The following is a 14,310-nucleotide window of genomic DNA, read 5'->3' as shown; positions in this document are numbered from 1 at the left end:
TTATTGGGGAGAGAGTGAATGGATTCACTCATACCAAAGAACGAGAGGATGGATTTACGGGAGAGAGAAGAGGAAGCGGCGGCGACTGAAACGACAACGACGACGAAACATCACCGTTACTTGAGCAGCCTCGTTGTGCGCCCCACCGAGAGTGACGGCGGTGGAGGAGGTAGCGACTACGAGTCTGGAGAAGTTCGCCGAGACCCGCCACCTTATTCTCGTTCCGATCGATTCACAGAATCAGGTTTTATTTCTGATTCTAATATTGCACCTCTTCAAATCAATTGCATGTGAACCCTAGAAACAAGCCAGCTTTCTTTTTATGCATTTCGATAACCTTGAAAGAGGCACATGTTGTTACTCCTACTACTAAACCCTAGCAAAACCACCGTCTGTAACTATCGCGTTTTCACTTTCTGAACTATTCTGTGCATATTGATGATACTCATACTTTGGGCCAGCAACCGCCGAGTTATTTTTTGATAGGCAACGCAAAAGGATTTTCCGTTTAAGAGAAACGAATGGAGAAATTATGAACGTCGAGTTTCAGTTGTTGATGTTATGGAAGTTGATTGACATTTACTGAAACGCATTTTTTGACGTAACAAATAGGTGACATCTAAAACAAGGACTGTAACTATAATATACATGAGGATGCAGTTGGGGATTCGTTTGAAACATATCATTGATCTATTTCATTTTTTTGTTGTCATGGGCTATTTGTTGTTTACATTGGTGGTATCGTTTGCATGTTCTTCTTGTGGTCTTCCATTTATATTGACAGCATCAATTTGTGCAGATTGGTATAATTTCTGGATACATGAGTTGTGGCATTCAAAATATTTTTCTAGGGTTCTTGAGGGTTGTAACATCTGTAGTATTTTTCATTTACAGTGTGACTTGTGTTTGTAAACATATTGAGTACTTTGTTGTGGATTAAGTTTACGTTTGGACTTATGGATGCAAACATATTGCCTCCTTATCCTTTTATTTCATCTTCTGAGTCATTGTTTAAAGGGAAAATTTCTTAGATCCACTAGATAAGAACCCCGGAAATTACAAGATAAGTAGGTTTTAAATTTGTTTCACATCCACTATTTTCTATTTTAAAAAGATTTATTTAATCCCCAAAATTGGTTAGTACTCATGCCATTCAAGAATAAAATAATGGCCAACTTCCAAAATTGCTCCAACCTCTTTTAACTGTTTTAAAAACGGTGAAATCCGAAAAAGTGCACCTTAATTGTAGGAGTAGAAATCAAACTCCTATTACCTGTAGAAAAAAAATGAAAACAAAGCTATAGCATCGAGTGCAAAGGGAAGTACACCTTAATTGTTGGAATAGAAAACAATAGAAACATATTAAAAAAAAGAAAGAGGATAGTTCACCCACCATCCTAGGGTTCACAAACCTCTCCTAGGGTTTTAGTATGTTCCAAAATACCCTCCCGATCCCATTCACCGTGGGTGGAAGGAAACTCGGTAAAAAAAAAAAACAAAAACAAGAGAGAAACAGTAAAAAAAAAAAAACCAGGTAGAGAAAGTTGCGCCCCTTCCTTCCTATTTTCCCATCGTGGTTTAAAACAGATTTTTTGGGTAATTTTGGAAGCTTTCTTTTATTTTATTCGTGTGTGGCGTAGAGTACTAACCAACTTTGAGGGTTGAGTAAATATTTTCAAAATGGAAAGTAGTGGATGTAAAACAAATTTCAAACCTACTTATCTTGTAATTTCCGTTTTTATCTAGTAGATCTAAGAAATTGTCCCTTGTTTAAATGCTTAGGCATTCGATGAATTGCTGGAAACCAAAATAATAATATTGGCACAAAGGGAAGTAGCCGGGTTGTAAATTTTCTCAATGCAAATTAAAATTTAAAAGTTTAGAGGATTATAGAGGAGTGTTTAAAAAACAGGATCGACCGATTTGGGCCGATCTGAATCAAACTGATCCAATCGGTACGGTACAAAATCTACAGGCAGATTCTAGAGTTTTAAGGTCGATTCCGATCTGATCCGGATCAGAATTGGCCGGAACTGATATGGATCCCAATTCTGGGTTTTTAAACCCTGTTATAGAGGGATTCTCGAACATCTGTGTACAAAGCTAAATGATAAATATTAGTATATTTGTCAAAAAAAAAAGTAAAATGTCAATATATGTCATTCGTTGGGAGTACCAAATAGGAGTAAAGTTTTACAAAAGAGTGCAATTTAAACTGAATATTTGAAGGCAATTCTTCCACCCCTTTTCTGTGATCAGTAATCAAATTGATAATGGATTTAACTCTAAAAAACGTGTACTTGAGACCGTATGGTAGCAGACACCCGAAGGCAACCTCTGTATAGGAAACATGGGTAGCCAGACTGACCGGCTAATGCAGACCAAGATTCTGATCTGCTATGGTGGGCTTCACAGACAGAACAATTGAAGAATGAGGAGGAGGGGGCAGAGGGAACTCACGTTCACACACTCACACAAAGCTTCACTAATAAAATCTCATTAACCAAATCTGAGTTCTCATAGCACGGTTATGTCTATTTAAATGAAAGAAACCCAACAAGAAAGGAAACTAACTCTAACTTGGCAACTCAAATGAATAAGGAAACTAAATCCTAGTAGCTTTCTAAAACTGATATAAAATCTTACGTAGCTGACCCAAACAATTAAAAGACATAAAATAAATAAATAATTACTAACTTTGGACCAGTTTTGTTTGCGTTTGGGTCTCCAGATCCTATCATGCTGGTCCAACCAGCCAAGTGATATTGCATCAATTCTCCTCCTCTGAAAAGAACTCGACTCTGTCGAGTTTGGAAAAGGACCAAGGAAGCCGTCTGAAGGAACACGCTGAAGGAGGAACGATCCCGCTACTTTCTTGAGTTTAATTTTAGGGAGATCCTTAGCGGGAAGAAGCTTCGTGGTTTTGTTGCCGTGCTTGAAACAATAGGTATTCACATACCCGCAATGTTGTGCCTTAGCAAATCGGTTGACCAAGAAGAATATGACAAACCTTCAGGGGAGGACATCACACTGTACTGTTGATGCAGGTCCAAGCACAAGGAAGAAGAATAAGAAACAGCCTTGATTGGCTGCTTTCGTTGGAGCCTAGTTTTTTTTACAGCCTTTAAGAACTAATTCTGATTGGCTAGATTTGTTTTAATTTGATTGGTTCATTAGGAATCTTTTAAGTCATTGTTTTAAACTATGTTTTATTCCCCCCTCCACGATTTTAATAGGGCTGGATGACTATAAATAAAATAAATCGTGGGCAGGCTCCCCCACTATTCTGATTTAAAAAAAAAACTTCTCTTTAGCTTTTGCTACTTGCGGCCTTGCTGCTGTTGCTCCTTTTGAGTGCTTGCATCCTTGTGGATCTCAAGGTGGATAGGGTGGGTGGATCTCCCACAACTCCTTGCATCGTGAAGATCAGGAGGCCCTTCTCTGGATTGTTTCAGTTGCTGCCATTGGTGATACATCAAACTAGTAAGTTACTTTTAAGTTTCTGCAATCACTCTTCTCCTTTCTCATCCTCTAACCTAAGCCTCCACTCCCGATTGATCCCCTAAACCTTAACTCCATCTATGATCCATAAACCCTAATTCCCCCTCATCTCTGTAAAACCTAAAAACTCCTAAAGTCTGTCCAGCCCTATTCAACCATCCAAATCTCACCATACTTCAACTGACTCTACCCTTTCATACCTACAACACTCGACCAGCACCCCTTGACCTAATTCCCCCTCTAAACCCTAGATCTCATCATCCCCCTCATTCCTCAAACCCAAAACCCGAATCCCTAATTTTCTAAAATTCAAATATTCACTTAAACCCTACTAATCCTACCCCATTAAACTCTCATGGGCCTGCCTAGCTTTACCCAATAAATCCCCACATCATTATCTAAACCCTAATCTTAGTTTTGACCTAAAACTCTCAATTCTGCCCCATTTGGCCAGCACCTTTGTGAGGGTTTGATCTACTTGGCAACTACCTCCATCACTCACCAGACTACATAACTGGTCGTTGCACTTCACACGGGTATGAAAGATACTACTACGACGCCAATCTTCATCCTCAGTGACTTTGTGAATGGTCAAAACAAGACGAAGAAGATAACAAGGATATCGCTCCTCATCATTGTCATTGACTTCCCCTGGTCCAAGTCATGGCGGCAATTCAACTGTCTCAACACCAAGGTGCTCTTTGGGAACATAAGGGATAAAATGATCCTTATCAATATAAGGCTATAAGCCACCAAACGGTTGGGGCATTGAGCAGTGACATGTCCGTATGCTTTGCATGTAAAACACTTAATGGCGGCCTTTGGCATTATAGAAGAGTTGTCGAAACCTAGTCGAGGTGGAGAATATGGCCGGGTAGGGCTTGAAGTGCCCTGTCAAAATCACGCCGAGGTGGAGAATAAGGCCGATTAGGTTGTGAAGATGCCATAGATGTAACAGTAGCCTGTGGTTTGATAAATTCCTTTTCTTGGGGGAAAGACTGTTGCTGATTGTAATTGTTACCGCTAGGAAAAGTGTTTGGAAAATTCCTTTGATTCTATGGTCATTTCATATTTTCTTCTACCTGATATGCAACCTGTACAACATCTTCCATTGTAGGCAGTCAATTGGATGCGAGTGCAGTATTGATTTGAGGGTGCAAACCATTGCGGAATTGTGCCACTAATACTTCTTCATCCAACTCAAAATCAGATCGAGTGCTGTAATAATAGAATCTGGCAACAAACTCCTCAACTGTTAGGTTTTCCTGTTTCAACTGGGCAAACCTGAGGTGCATGTGCTGCTTGTAATCAATAGGCAAGAATCTTTTGTTCATGACTTCATGCATTTCAGCCCAAGTAGTTGCTAAACCAATGCCACCGGTCCGATTTTGTTGTTATTGCTTGATCCACCAGTCTCGAGCTGTTCCTTTAAGTTTAGCCTCTACAAATAAAACTTTCCAGGCTGCAGTCAAACCGTACCATCTAAAAAAGGTCTTCAAATTGTGAATCCAGTCAAGGTACTGTTCTGGATTATTATCCCCATAAAAATCAAGGACATCCAACTTTGCTGCTCTTTCACCTCCATAATCGTCATAACGAGCAACTCCATGAGGTGGGGGTGATGGCGTACCATGAAACGGGTCCTGTGTGACGGAATCATAGTTCGAGAACTCGCGAGATCTCGCCGAGTTTCTCGGTTTTTGGAAAAGCTGAGACGAGACTGCCTACGAGTCTCAAAAGTGCAATATCTCGGCGAGATCTCGGATCTCGGTTGGATCTCGGTTTCGACCCATTATTTTAACCCACCTACCACTTAAATACCTTACCTAATTGAACAAAACTCGACATATCTCGGCGAGATCTCGGATCTCGGGTTGATCCAAAGTTGAGGCTTCGAGTTGAAAAAAAAAATGCACCAACTCGGCGAGATTTTGGCCGGCGAGATCTCGGCCGAGATCTCGACTCGTCTCGGTTTTTCCAAGAGTCGAGTTGGTACCGAGACCCGAGTTTTAGTACCTTGGACGGAATTGGAAGAATCCCCAACCAGCATAGGACTCTTTCCTTTATCTGAGGCTTTTAGTTGATCAATAGAAGCTTGCATAAATTCCATCATTTGTCTTAATGGAATTGACAGCGGCAGTGAGAGTATCATATTTTGCATGGGTTTCAGCCTTATAAGAATTGAACTGTTGGTTACCATGGTTATGCTAAAGAAGAAACACTCAAAAGGATAATGGCAAAACAGTAAATAAGTAGAAGTTTATAAAAGGGATGGTAGAGTAGTAATTAATGGTGGTTCAAACAAGGAAAAGAACACAAAAGTGTGGAGTGTATCGTGTATTAAACAGAAGGGGCAAACTTGGAATAAAGTGAAAGTAGGGGGTAAAGCAGAATTAGACTAGAAGGGGAGGACAGTTTAGGAAAGTAAAAATTTAAAGAGAAAGTGACTAAAGGGAGTCGTGGAGTTGGGTCACTGTATCCTGTAAGGATTTGAACCAGAGAAGGAAATGCACAGAGCTGCCTGCAAGGAAGTAGGATGGCTGCATGGCTGCACGAGTTTGATGGACGAAGTCGGTGCGAGGGAGCTGATCGACTGCAGGGAATTGAATTGTGGCAGAAGGACTTCGAACCAGGTATGTGCCCTTTTTTTTTCTGCTTCGGTTCTCTGCTTTTCTTCTCGATTCCTTTTTTTTTTTCTTCTGTTTCCGGGTCTCTTCTTCTCTTCTTGCTTCCTTCTCTTTTTTTTCGGTTTCTGGTTGCTGTTGGCGGAACCCTATGGGGGTGGGAATTGAAGCAATGGAGTTGGGGAGATGGATTTCTGCAGGAGAAGGATGAATGGATCAGGGTTTTTTTTTTTGTTCGCTGTTACAGCAAGGAAGAAAGAAAAGGGAAAAGTGGGGTTGAGTTTCAGCGCAAGATGGGAGTAACAAAGGGAAGGTGGTTGCCTGGAATCGAAGGGGTAGTTGAGTTTTTTTTTTAACTGCTGCTGGTATTGTAGCAGAACAGTAACGGAAGAGAGGGTATAGAGAAGAAGAAGAAGAAGAAGAAGCAGAAGAAGAATGGGGTGAGATTGATGGGGAAGGAGATGGGATCCTTCGGCTCTGATACCAAATAATGCAGACCAAGCAAGGTTTTAGGTCTGGTTTCGCCAGGTCACGAAATCGAGTTCTGGCGAGATCTCTGCGAGTTGGTGCTTTTTTTCCCATCTTGACTCGGTGATGGGTTTCGGTGGCCATATGGCCAAGATAGGTCCTGAAACTTGACACCCACCCTATTTTAGGCTTTCTAAACACAACGGAAACATTAGTTTTTACAAATTCAAGCCCAAAATGGTACTTTGGCTTCGGACCCTAGGTTGGTAGTCTACGGCATAGGTGAGCTCTACCCTAGGATATTCCACACAATATTTAGGACATATATAATTAAAGTAGAGGTGTAAGACAACTTAATTAAGCATTAGGAATTAAAAAAATCAAACCATAAACCATTTAAGCATTAGGAACATATTCATAATTTGACACTTTGTTAATAATTGTTAAAAACTTAGAAAGAGACATAAATTAAACAAATGCAAGTGTATGTGTGTAACAAATCCTACCATTTGAGAGTAGCTAGTACTGAAATGAATGTCGGTGGACATTGTATCACGTATAAAAACTACATAGTCAACAAACAAGTATTGATCATGAATCTATGAAAAAAAGCACCACAACCCTCTCTTGTTATTGAAGCTTCAATCTTGAATCTCCAAGCTTTAATCTTCATTTGAGATGAGATTTACCAAAAAAATTAGCACGGAAACTCTCACCTCCAAGTGTTTCTCCTTCATAGCAAGGCATAATAGAGGCGAGATTTTGAGTTGAAGTCGAAATCTCGCTGAGAGGGGGCCTTTTTATAGCTTGGTTTTCGACCGAGTCGAATCGAGATTGATATATACCATGAGATCCTGGCAAAATACCGAGATCTTGCACAAATCCTGTATTGCCTACCGTCTCGTCTTGAGACTTCACGAAACTGAGTTTTTTTTTGAGATCTCAGCGAGATCTCCGCCGAGATCTTGTACCATGAGACCAAGATGGTGATCTGCTATGGTGGGCTTCACAGAGAGAACAATTGAAGAATGAGAAGGAGGGGGAGAGGGAACTCACGTTCGCACACACTCACGCAGAGCTTCACAAATAAAATCTCATTAACCAAATCTGAGTTCTCATAGCACGGTTACATCTATTTAAATAAAAGAAACCCAACAAGAAAGGAAACTAACTCTAACTTGGCAACTCAAATGAATAAGGAAACTAAATCCTAGTAGCTTTCTAAAACTGATATAAAATCTTACGTAGCTGACCCAAACAATTAAGAGACATAAAATAAATAACTAATTCCAACCCTTGGTCGACCAAAAACCCTTGGACCGGTTCTGTTTGGTTTTGGGTCTCCAGATCCTATCATGCTGGTCCAACCAGCCAAGTGATATTGCATCACCGGCTTTCATATGGCCCTCTTCTTTCTACGGAGAGCAGGGAAGATTGTCAAGTGAACGATTGTACAGTGATGCATCAATCACTCCCATTTTTTTAATACAGGAGTTGCATTGGTGTTCAAATCCAAGTTCAGCCAGAGGTTGATTACAAGGGGGGTGGGAGAATTCAGCCAATAGTTTAAAATTTCTGTCAGTCTTCCCAATTTTCGCATTTTTACTCTCTACCATTGCTTGTAGACCCTGGGGAGATTATAATTCGATTCTCTGGTGGGGAATACTATCACAAGTGTGTAACCCTTAAAGCAGTTTAAACTTCCACCATATCTGAAATTGAGTGTAATGGGATTCATTTTCTTGGTATAAATACAGAATATTAATTATTTACTTTTCATGGAGAAGTGCTGGACTTGAGTTTTTTGAATCTGGATGAGTCGATCATGTTGCTGTACAGTTCATATTTTTGCTTAATAGAGAAAAAATTTATTTAAGACCAGAAAAATAAAAAAGCTTACTAGGGATTCAAATTGTAATGTAAAATAGTATTCTCTTTCACTTGAATATGGAACAACCATTGGTTTTTTACTTAATAACAAGGAATAAGAAAAACTGCCCTTAACCTTTTAGAGCTTGAAGGTAATTTTGTCTATTAAATTGTGGTGACTGCTGGGATCCAGGGTTTTAGTAAGCATTATCGGTATCGGTCTCTACCAATACCGATCCGATACTGATCCGGATCGGCCGTATCGGTCCTGTTTTCTTCAAAAAAAACTTTGCCCTTTTTTTAATACATTTTTACCCCTGCCGTACCAATCCACCGATATGGGATCAGTCTCCAGGCCAATCCGATACTGATTCCTCAAACCATGCTGGGATCGAAGAGTGCACTGAAAACTGCTTTTTGTTCACCTGCTCCAAAAAGGTTCTGGTTCTCCATAGGCCTCTGATACCCAGAGCTTTATGGCCTGGTTTACTAAAATGGTTTTTTGCCCATAGTAAGGACAAAACGATTCCCAGTATTTGTTCTTCACCACTTCCCACCACTCCTATTTGTTTCCCTACCATTTATTTGCTATGCAGGTAATCGTAATTAAAAAAGCTTTCTTCAAATCGTGCTTATACTTCTATGAAGTCATGTTTTTATTTTGGAAGATCTGATGATGAATATATGTTGTTACGTTTTATGGTACTTGTGCATGAAAGGTGTTTTCTATGCCATATGTCGCATATTGAGTATGTGGGTGTACTACCTCTTACTCCGGAGAATTTCAAATTGAGAGTGAACTTTGCTGTTGTCTTTACAGCTTTCAAAGTTGCTTGGTCCGAGAACTTGGATATTGGGGAAAGAATGTTGGTATGAGTGCAGGGCTGGAATCTGGTTTTGGGGAAATTTTTGAATTGTGGAGAATGGTTATACTGGTGGGATGCCTAGCCTTTGGTATGAATTTTCATTTGAGCTTTATGGGTTGCTGTGGTAACTAAAAGTAACTACATTTACATGCTGGTAAATTTGGTGTTCAAAAGCTGTAGACAGGATTCTTTGTTTAAAATGATGAAGGAATCGACTTTGGCATGGGTTTTAATCAAAGTTCAGTTACTAATATCCAGTTCAGACCTAAATGACATCCGCTTTAAGGTTTTAGAGATTTCATCTGACCTGATTTTGTGAATATATGGGAAACCTTCATGCTTTCACTAAATGGTTACCAGCAAGGGGGAGATGGGACTTTGGTTATAACTTGCTTGTATTTTAACTGCCAATAGTATTGACATATTTCAAGTGTATCGCACTACAACTGAAGTTATAGGAATGCTGTAGAGAGTGCATCCAAATTTTTTGCTGGCATTGGTGTTGCTAGATGAAGTTGTGGTTGGCAATGGATTCTCTGAATCCTTTAATTGCTTCAAATGTTAGCATTTCATGTATTCTTGGAACTTTATATAGTTAATCCCTGTTTAAAATTTGCCGAGTTGGTTTCAAATGTTCTTGTGAGGCTCAGTGATTTGGTTGAGATCTATAGGATTTGGTATTAATTTTTGGATGGTTAATTGGAGCTTAACATGGAGTACTACTTTCTTGGAGTTATTTCAGTAGATGGATGATTTTGGCAGAATATCATTCAGCATCACTGCATGGTTTTGTAAGTATTTCCAGCTATATGGGTTATTGAGTTATCACCGATACTGTGATGGGAGGTTGCTGAATGATAAGTGGAGCAGTGGTTGGAAGGCGACGTTGGTTGAAGTTATTCTTTCTGTAGCTTGGTTTTTTGTTTTCTTCCCGGTTTAAAGGCATCTCTAGTGACAGGCGGTGCTAAGGAGTTATGTTTGGGATGTAAATACCCCTCACCAACTAATCTCTTGGATCCTGTTGTGCTATAACGTTTGGTTGGAAATGTCTTTGAAATTGTTATTGGGTAGTCAGTGTGTCTTCCCAGTTTTGTCCAAGCAAGCTTCTTGTCATAAGGTATTGAGATGGTTTCTGAAAGAATTTGATGTCAGTGGGTTATTGAATCAGATGGCTATCTCTGGTTGCTACTTTCCATTTGGTGATTGCTTCTCATATGGCCTCTCTTGTTGGTTCCCTGGTTGACAGACGCTCACTTTTTCTGCATGAGGTCTCCAGATAAACTATTGCTGGGGTCATTTTATTGGGCATAGCTCCTCACTGACTTTTTTAGGCATCTGTATCTATTTTTCCTTAATAATCTGCAATTGGCAGAGTTGGATGAATCATGGTCTTCTACCTGAACACAAGGGGTCTGATTAAGTATTGGTTGCTTCAGATTTGTGATTTTGGCTTTATGTTTGTACAGATAATAGGCCCTAAAATTTCTTAATCATGTTCTGGTACATCAATAGAGGATACAGATCATGCACATAGTTACCTTGAGCTTGTTTTATAGTTGGGGATTTGTGGCCTTCCATTACCATGGTGGGTACTGGTCGTAACTATGTTCATTACTTGTAACATCGGTTAGTTGCTTCCGGAGTGAACGACTGGCAGGTATCTTGTGAGAATGTTACAATCTTCTGCACTAATATCTTGTTTTTGTTCTACTCATACCTTATATGGAGGGAGAGGCCATTGATGCAGGTAGCTATCATTGCAAAGTTAGTTGGTTCTTGGCATTTTGTGGGTCAAAAATCTTGGGCTTACACTGTAGTTCCTCTCTAATTGGTTGGGCTCTCAATTGCTTACCTTTGGACTTCACTGGTCTTCTTTTCAGGATATGGGGTGCGCGCAGGTTCTGGTTCTCCTTTGCGCCATAGAAAGTTTGATCGTCACTATGGTTCTGACTTTGATCAACCGGCTTGGTCTCAACGAGGTCGTGGATTGAGGGGTGGAAGGGGACGTGGCAGATTTCGAGATTCTTCACCTCCTTATGGCCGAGGAAGGAGCAGTGGCAGGTCCTATACAAGAAGTTTTGATGAGCCTGGATTTGGTCGTCCCCCCTCCAGAGGTGAAGGCATGAACAGAAATAACCCAAATGTGTCTCCAAGGGAAGGAGATTGGATATGCCCAGATCCCACGTAAGTCTGATTTGCATTGATCTTTTCGAAGCATATTCTTTATTGGCTTACCTACTGTTGGGGTTTCCTTATCCACCATGACTGCATTCTCTTCTGGTTATTATCAATTATCATCATCTCCATTATTGTTAACATATAATTGTAAGAGGAGGTTAGTGGATCTTCTTTGTTGATATTGTTAAACGATCAAGTCCTTGGCAAGAACACTCTTGTGGGAACCCAAAGACCTCCAGATTTGTATGATTAGGGTTTTTTATTATAAATCCCTGGGTAGAGGTGGTAATGGTTTTGATTGTGGGTGGATTCTCTTTATGGTTTCTTTGTCCTTTAATCCTACCCATGTTACAGAGAAATGCTCCTTGCATATCATGTCCAAGCCTCACTTCGCAACTGCCTTTGTGCCCTTGCTCATTACACATGGCTGCCCAAGCCCAGCTGTTCAAGCTCATCTCCTGTCGGTGTCTTGATATGGACATAGTTTCTGTTGTGCTTTTTTAAATCCAAGTATTGCTTTATCTTGTATTTTATTTTCATTTCAGTTGTGGGAACCTAAACTTTGCACGGAGGGATTACTGCAATAACTGCAACAGACTTCGTTTTGGACCTGGTGGTAGTCCTAGAAGGCATTCTCCAGGTCCAGTTCCACATGCTCCCGCACCACGCTTCTCTGGTCCACCAAGGAATCGCTCGCCTGCTAGGGGCATGAATGGCTATAGGTCTCCACCACGTGATTGGGGAAGAGATCGTCCTAGGGTGTTCGGTGCTGATCCACCCAACCTCAGGCACGGAGGAAGGTTTCCAGATCACCAGATGCGAAGGGAGAGGCTAGATATTCGTGAAGAGGAAGACTACAGGGCAAGAGACAAGTTTGATGGGCCTATGCGTTCTGAATGGGGCCCTAGAGGCCGTGGAAGGGGCTTGTTTCACGAAAGGAGAGGGTATGAGGGAAGGAATGATCGACATCCACTCTCTCCACCATCTCATCGTGGCCGGTGGGGTCGTGATTTGAGAGAGAGAAGCCGATCACCAGTTAGGGTTGGACCTCCATCCAGGGATTTTAGGAGGGATGCATTTATGGACAGAGGACCAGATGATCGACGGGGTATGGTTAGAGACCGAATGGATGAACTGTACTAGCTTGGTTCAGCATGTGATGGGCTACCAGCTTGGGGTTCTACTGAGTTTCATCTAAATGGTGTTTCTCCTTTCAAGAAGATAGATTTTATCGTTTTTGTAGCAGTCTGGGGTCTTCGTCAGTAGCGTCCCTCCCTGCCTTGGTTTTTTTTAAATGAGATTTGTTCAATGGGTACTAAATTTCACATTTTTTTCTTTTTTCTACTTAGGTGTCAGTTCTAGACTTCTAGTTGAATACTTTCTGTGATTCAAATATGAGAACTTGTTTATTTTCATATTTTGAGGTATACAATTAATTTAGCGATCCTGGTGAGGATCACGATGATAGCGATTCTCGAACAGGATGAAAATCCTTTAGTTTTTAAGGTTAAGAGATCACTGTTTGGTTGTGTATCCCCTGTACCACAGTGTGCACATGTAGGAAGTAAAATCGTGCTTCGGTGTCTGGCTGCAGGAACTATATGACCAATCAATGATCTTTTTCCCATGTTCTTAAATCCATCTGGCTAGAATAATTCAGCCCTAGCCCAACCCGAGGTTGGACTGGGATAACCTAGGATGTAAATACTCTCCAATTTTTTAACAAATGTAGTACGATGCAGTTTGGGGTGGAAAGGTTGACACCTGAAAAGTGTGACAGCCAAGTGTTCGAACTGCACCATCCCATTTTTTATTCTATTTGAGTTTGGTATTGTTGGATGTCGTGTCTGTCAAGTGTTGACATCTCTTCCACGAACTACACCACACTACATTTTTAGGGAATTGGAGTTGATTTTTTTTCGGTAACCTAACCTAGCATAGTCCCAGCTCAACCCAAGCTTGAGACTAAAATCAGTTTCTCCTCTCTACTCTAAAGAACCGGGATGGGAAGGAGCCCTTTGCGATTGAACCCATCCAATTACTTTGAATTGGTATGCTCAAAATGAGGCTAAATATGACACATTTGCCCATTTAAAAAAAAAAAAACTGGTTTTTCTTTTGATATTTTTACCTACAGGTGTATTGGATCAGTTTTGGAATCGGCCAATCTGATCCGAGATCAGGAACCATGCCGGAGTGGTTGCAGAACATGGTTTTGAAACTTGGAACTGGGTATGGTGGGTATGGGATAGTTCTCAATCGATTACGATTTGATTACGACTCAAGCCAACCATAATCAGAATCGGCAGGAATTGAGCAGATTCAGTTAGAATTGGTCGGACTCATTTTAACTTGGATTAACTCAATCAGACTCGGTATGCATACAATTGGGTCTAATTGGAATCAATCCTACCGGATTCTGATTCAACTTGGCCAATTCAGCTGATTTCGATATCAATTTAAAACCACAATACAGAGTAGAAAAGAGTCCCGGCCTATTGGATTTGAACTCTCAAAGATTCTAAAATTTTTGTTGTTTAGTTGTTTAGAGTTTAGACAGCCCGGGTACCATATTCTATAACCTAACAATGCTATTCTAAAAACGGTAAATTTACTGTTAAAGCTGTAACCTGGAAGCTATGAGCCCTGCTGGCTTTTCTTTTTAATAAATTTCTTTCTTACCGAAAAAAAAAGGGGCAATTTAGGGGACTTTCTTAATAGCTGCAGACCTTCTTTAGCTTCTCATGCCCCCCCCCCCCCCCAACATCAAAACCGCTGTGGAACACTATTTGGTCTTGCAACAC

At 40.6% G+C, this 14,310-nt stretch overlaps 1 protein-coding gene across 2 annotated transcripts; it reads left to right on the top strand.

The window, feature by feature from the left end:
- On the top strand, window positions 1-12,769 carry LOC122671469 (transcription initiation factor TFIID subunit 15-like). 2 transcript variants are annotated; one of them, XM_043868698.1, is made up of 3 exons: window positions 1-244; window positions 11,209-11,512; window positions 12,052-12,769. In XM_043868698.1, the coding sequence occupies exons 1-3, from the start codon at window positions 19-21 to the stop codon at window positions 12,647-12,649; spliced, it is 1,128 nt and encodes a 375-aa protein (XP_043724633.1). In that variant the 5' UTR covers window positions 1-18; the 3' UTR covers window positions 12,650-12,769. The 2 variants fall into 2 exon arrangements, with proteins under 2 accessions (XP_043724633.1, XP_043724634.1); XM_043868699.1 differs by lacking the exon at window positions 1-244 and adding an exon at window positions 10,169-11,075.
- Window positions 12,770-14,310: the final 1,541 nt, after the last annotated feature.

The sequence above is a fragment of the Telopea speciosissima genome, chromosome 8 (genome assembly GCF_018873765.1).
Source record: "Telopea speciosissima isolate NSW1024214 ecotype Mountain lineage chromosome 8, Tspe_v1, whole genome shotgun sequence".
NCBI classification, from domain to species: domain Eukaryota; kingdom Viridiplantae; phylum Streptophyta; class Magnoliopsida; order Proteales; family Proteaceae; genus Telopea; species Telopea speciosissima.
The sequence above is the reverse complement of the archived record's forward strand: the minus strand, read 5'-3'. Positions and strand labels throughout refer to the sequence as shown.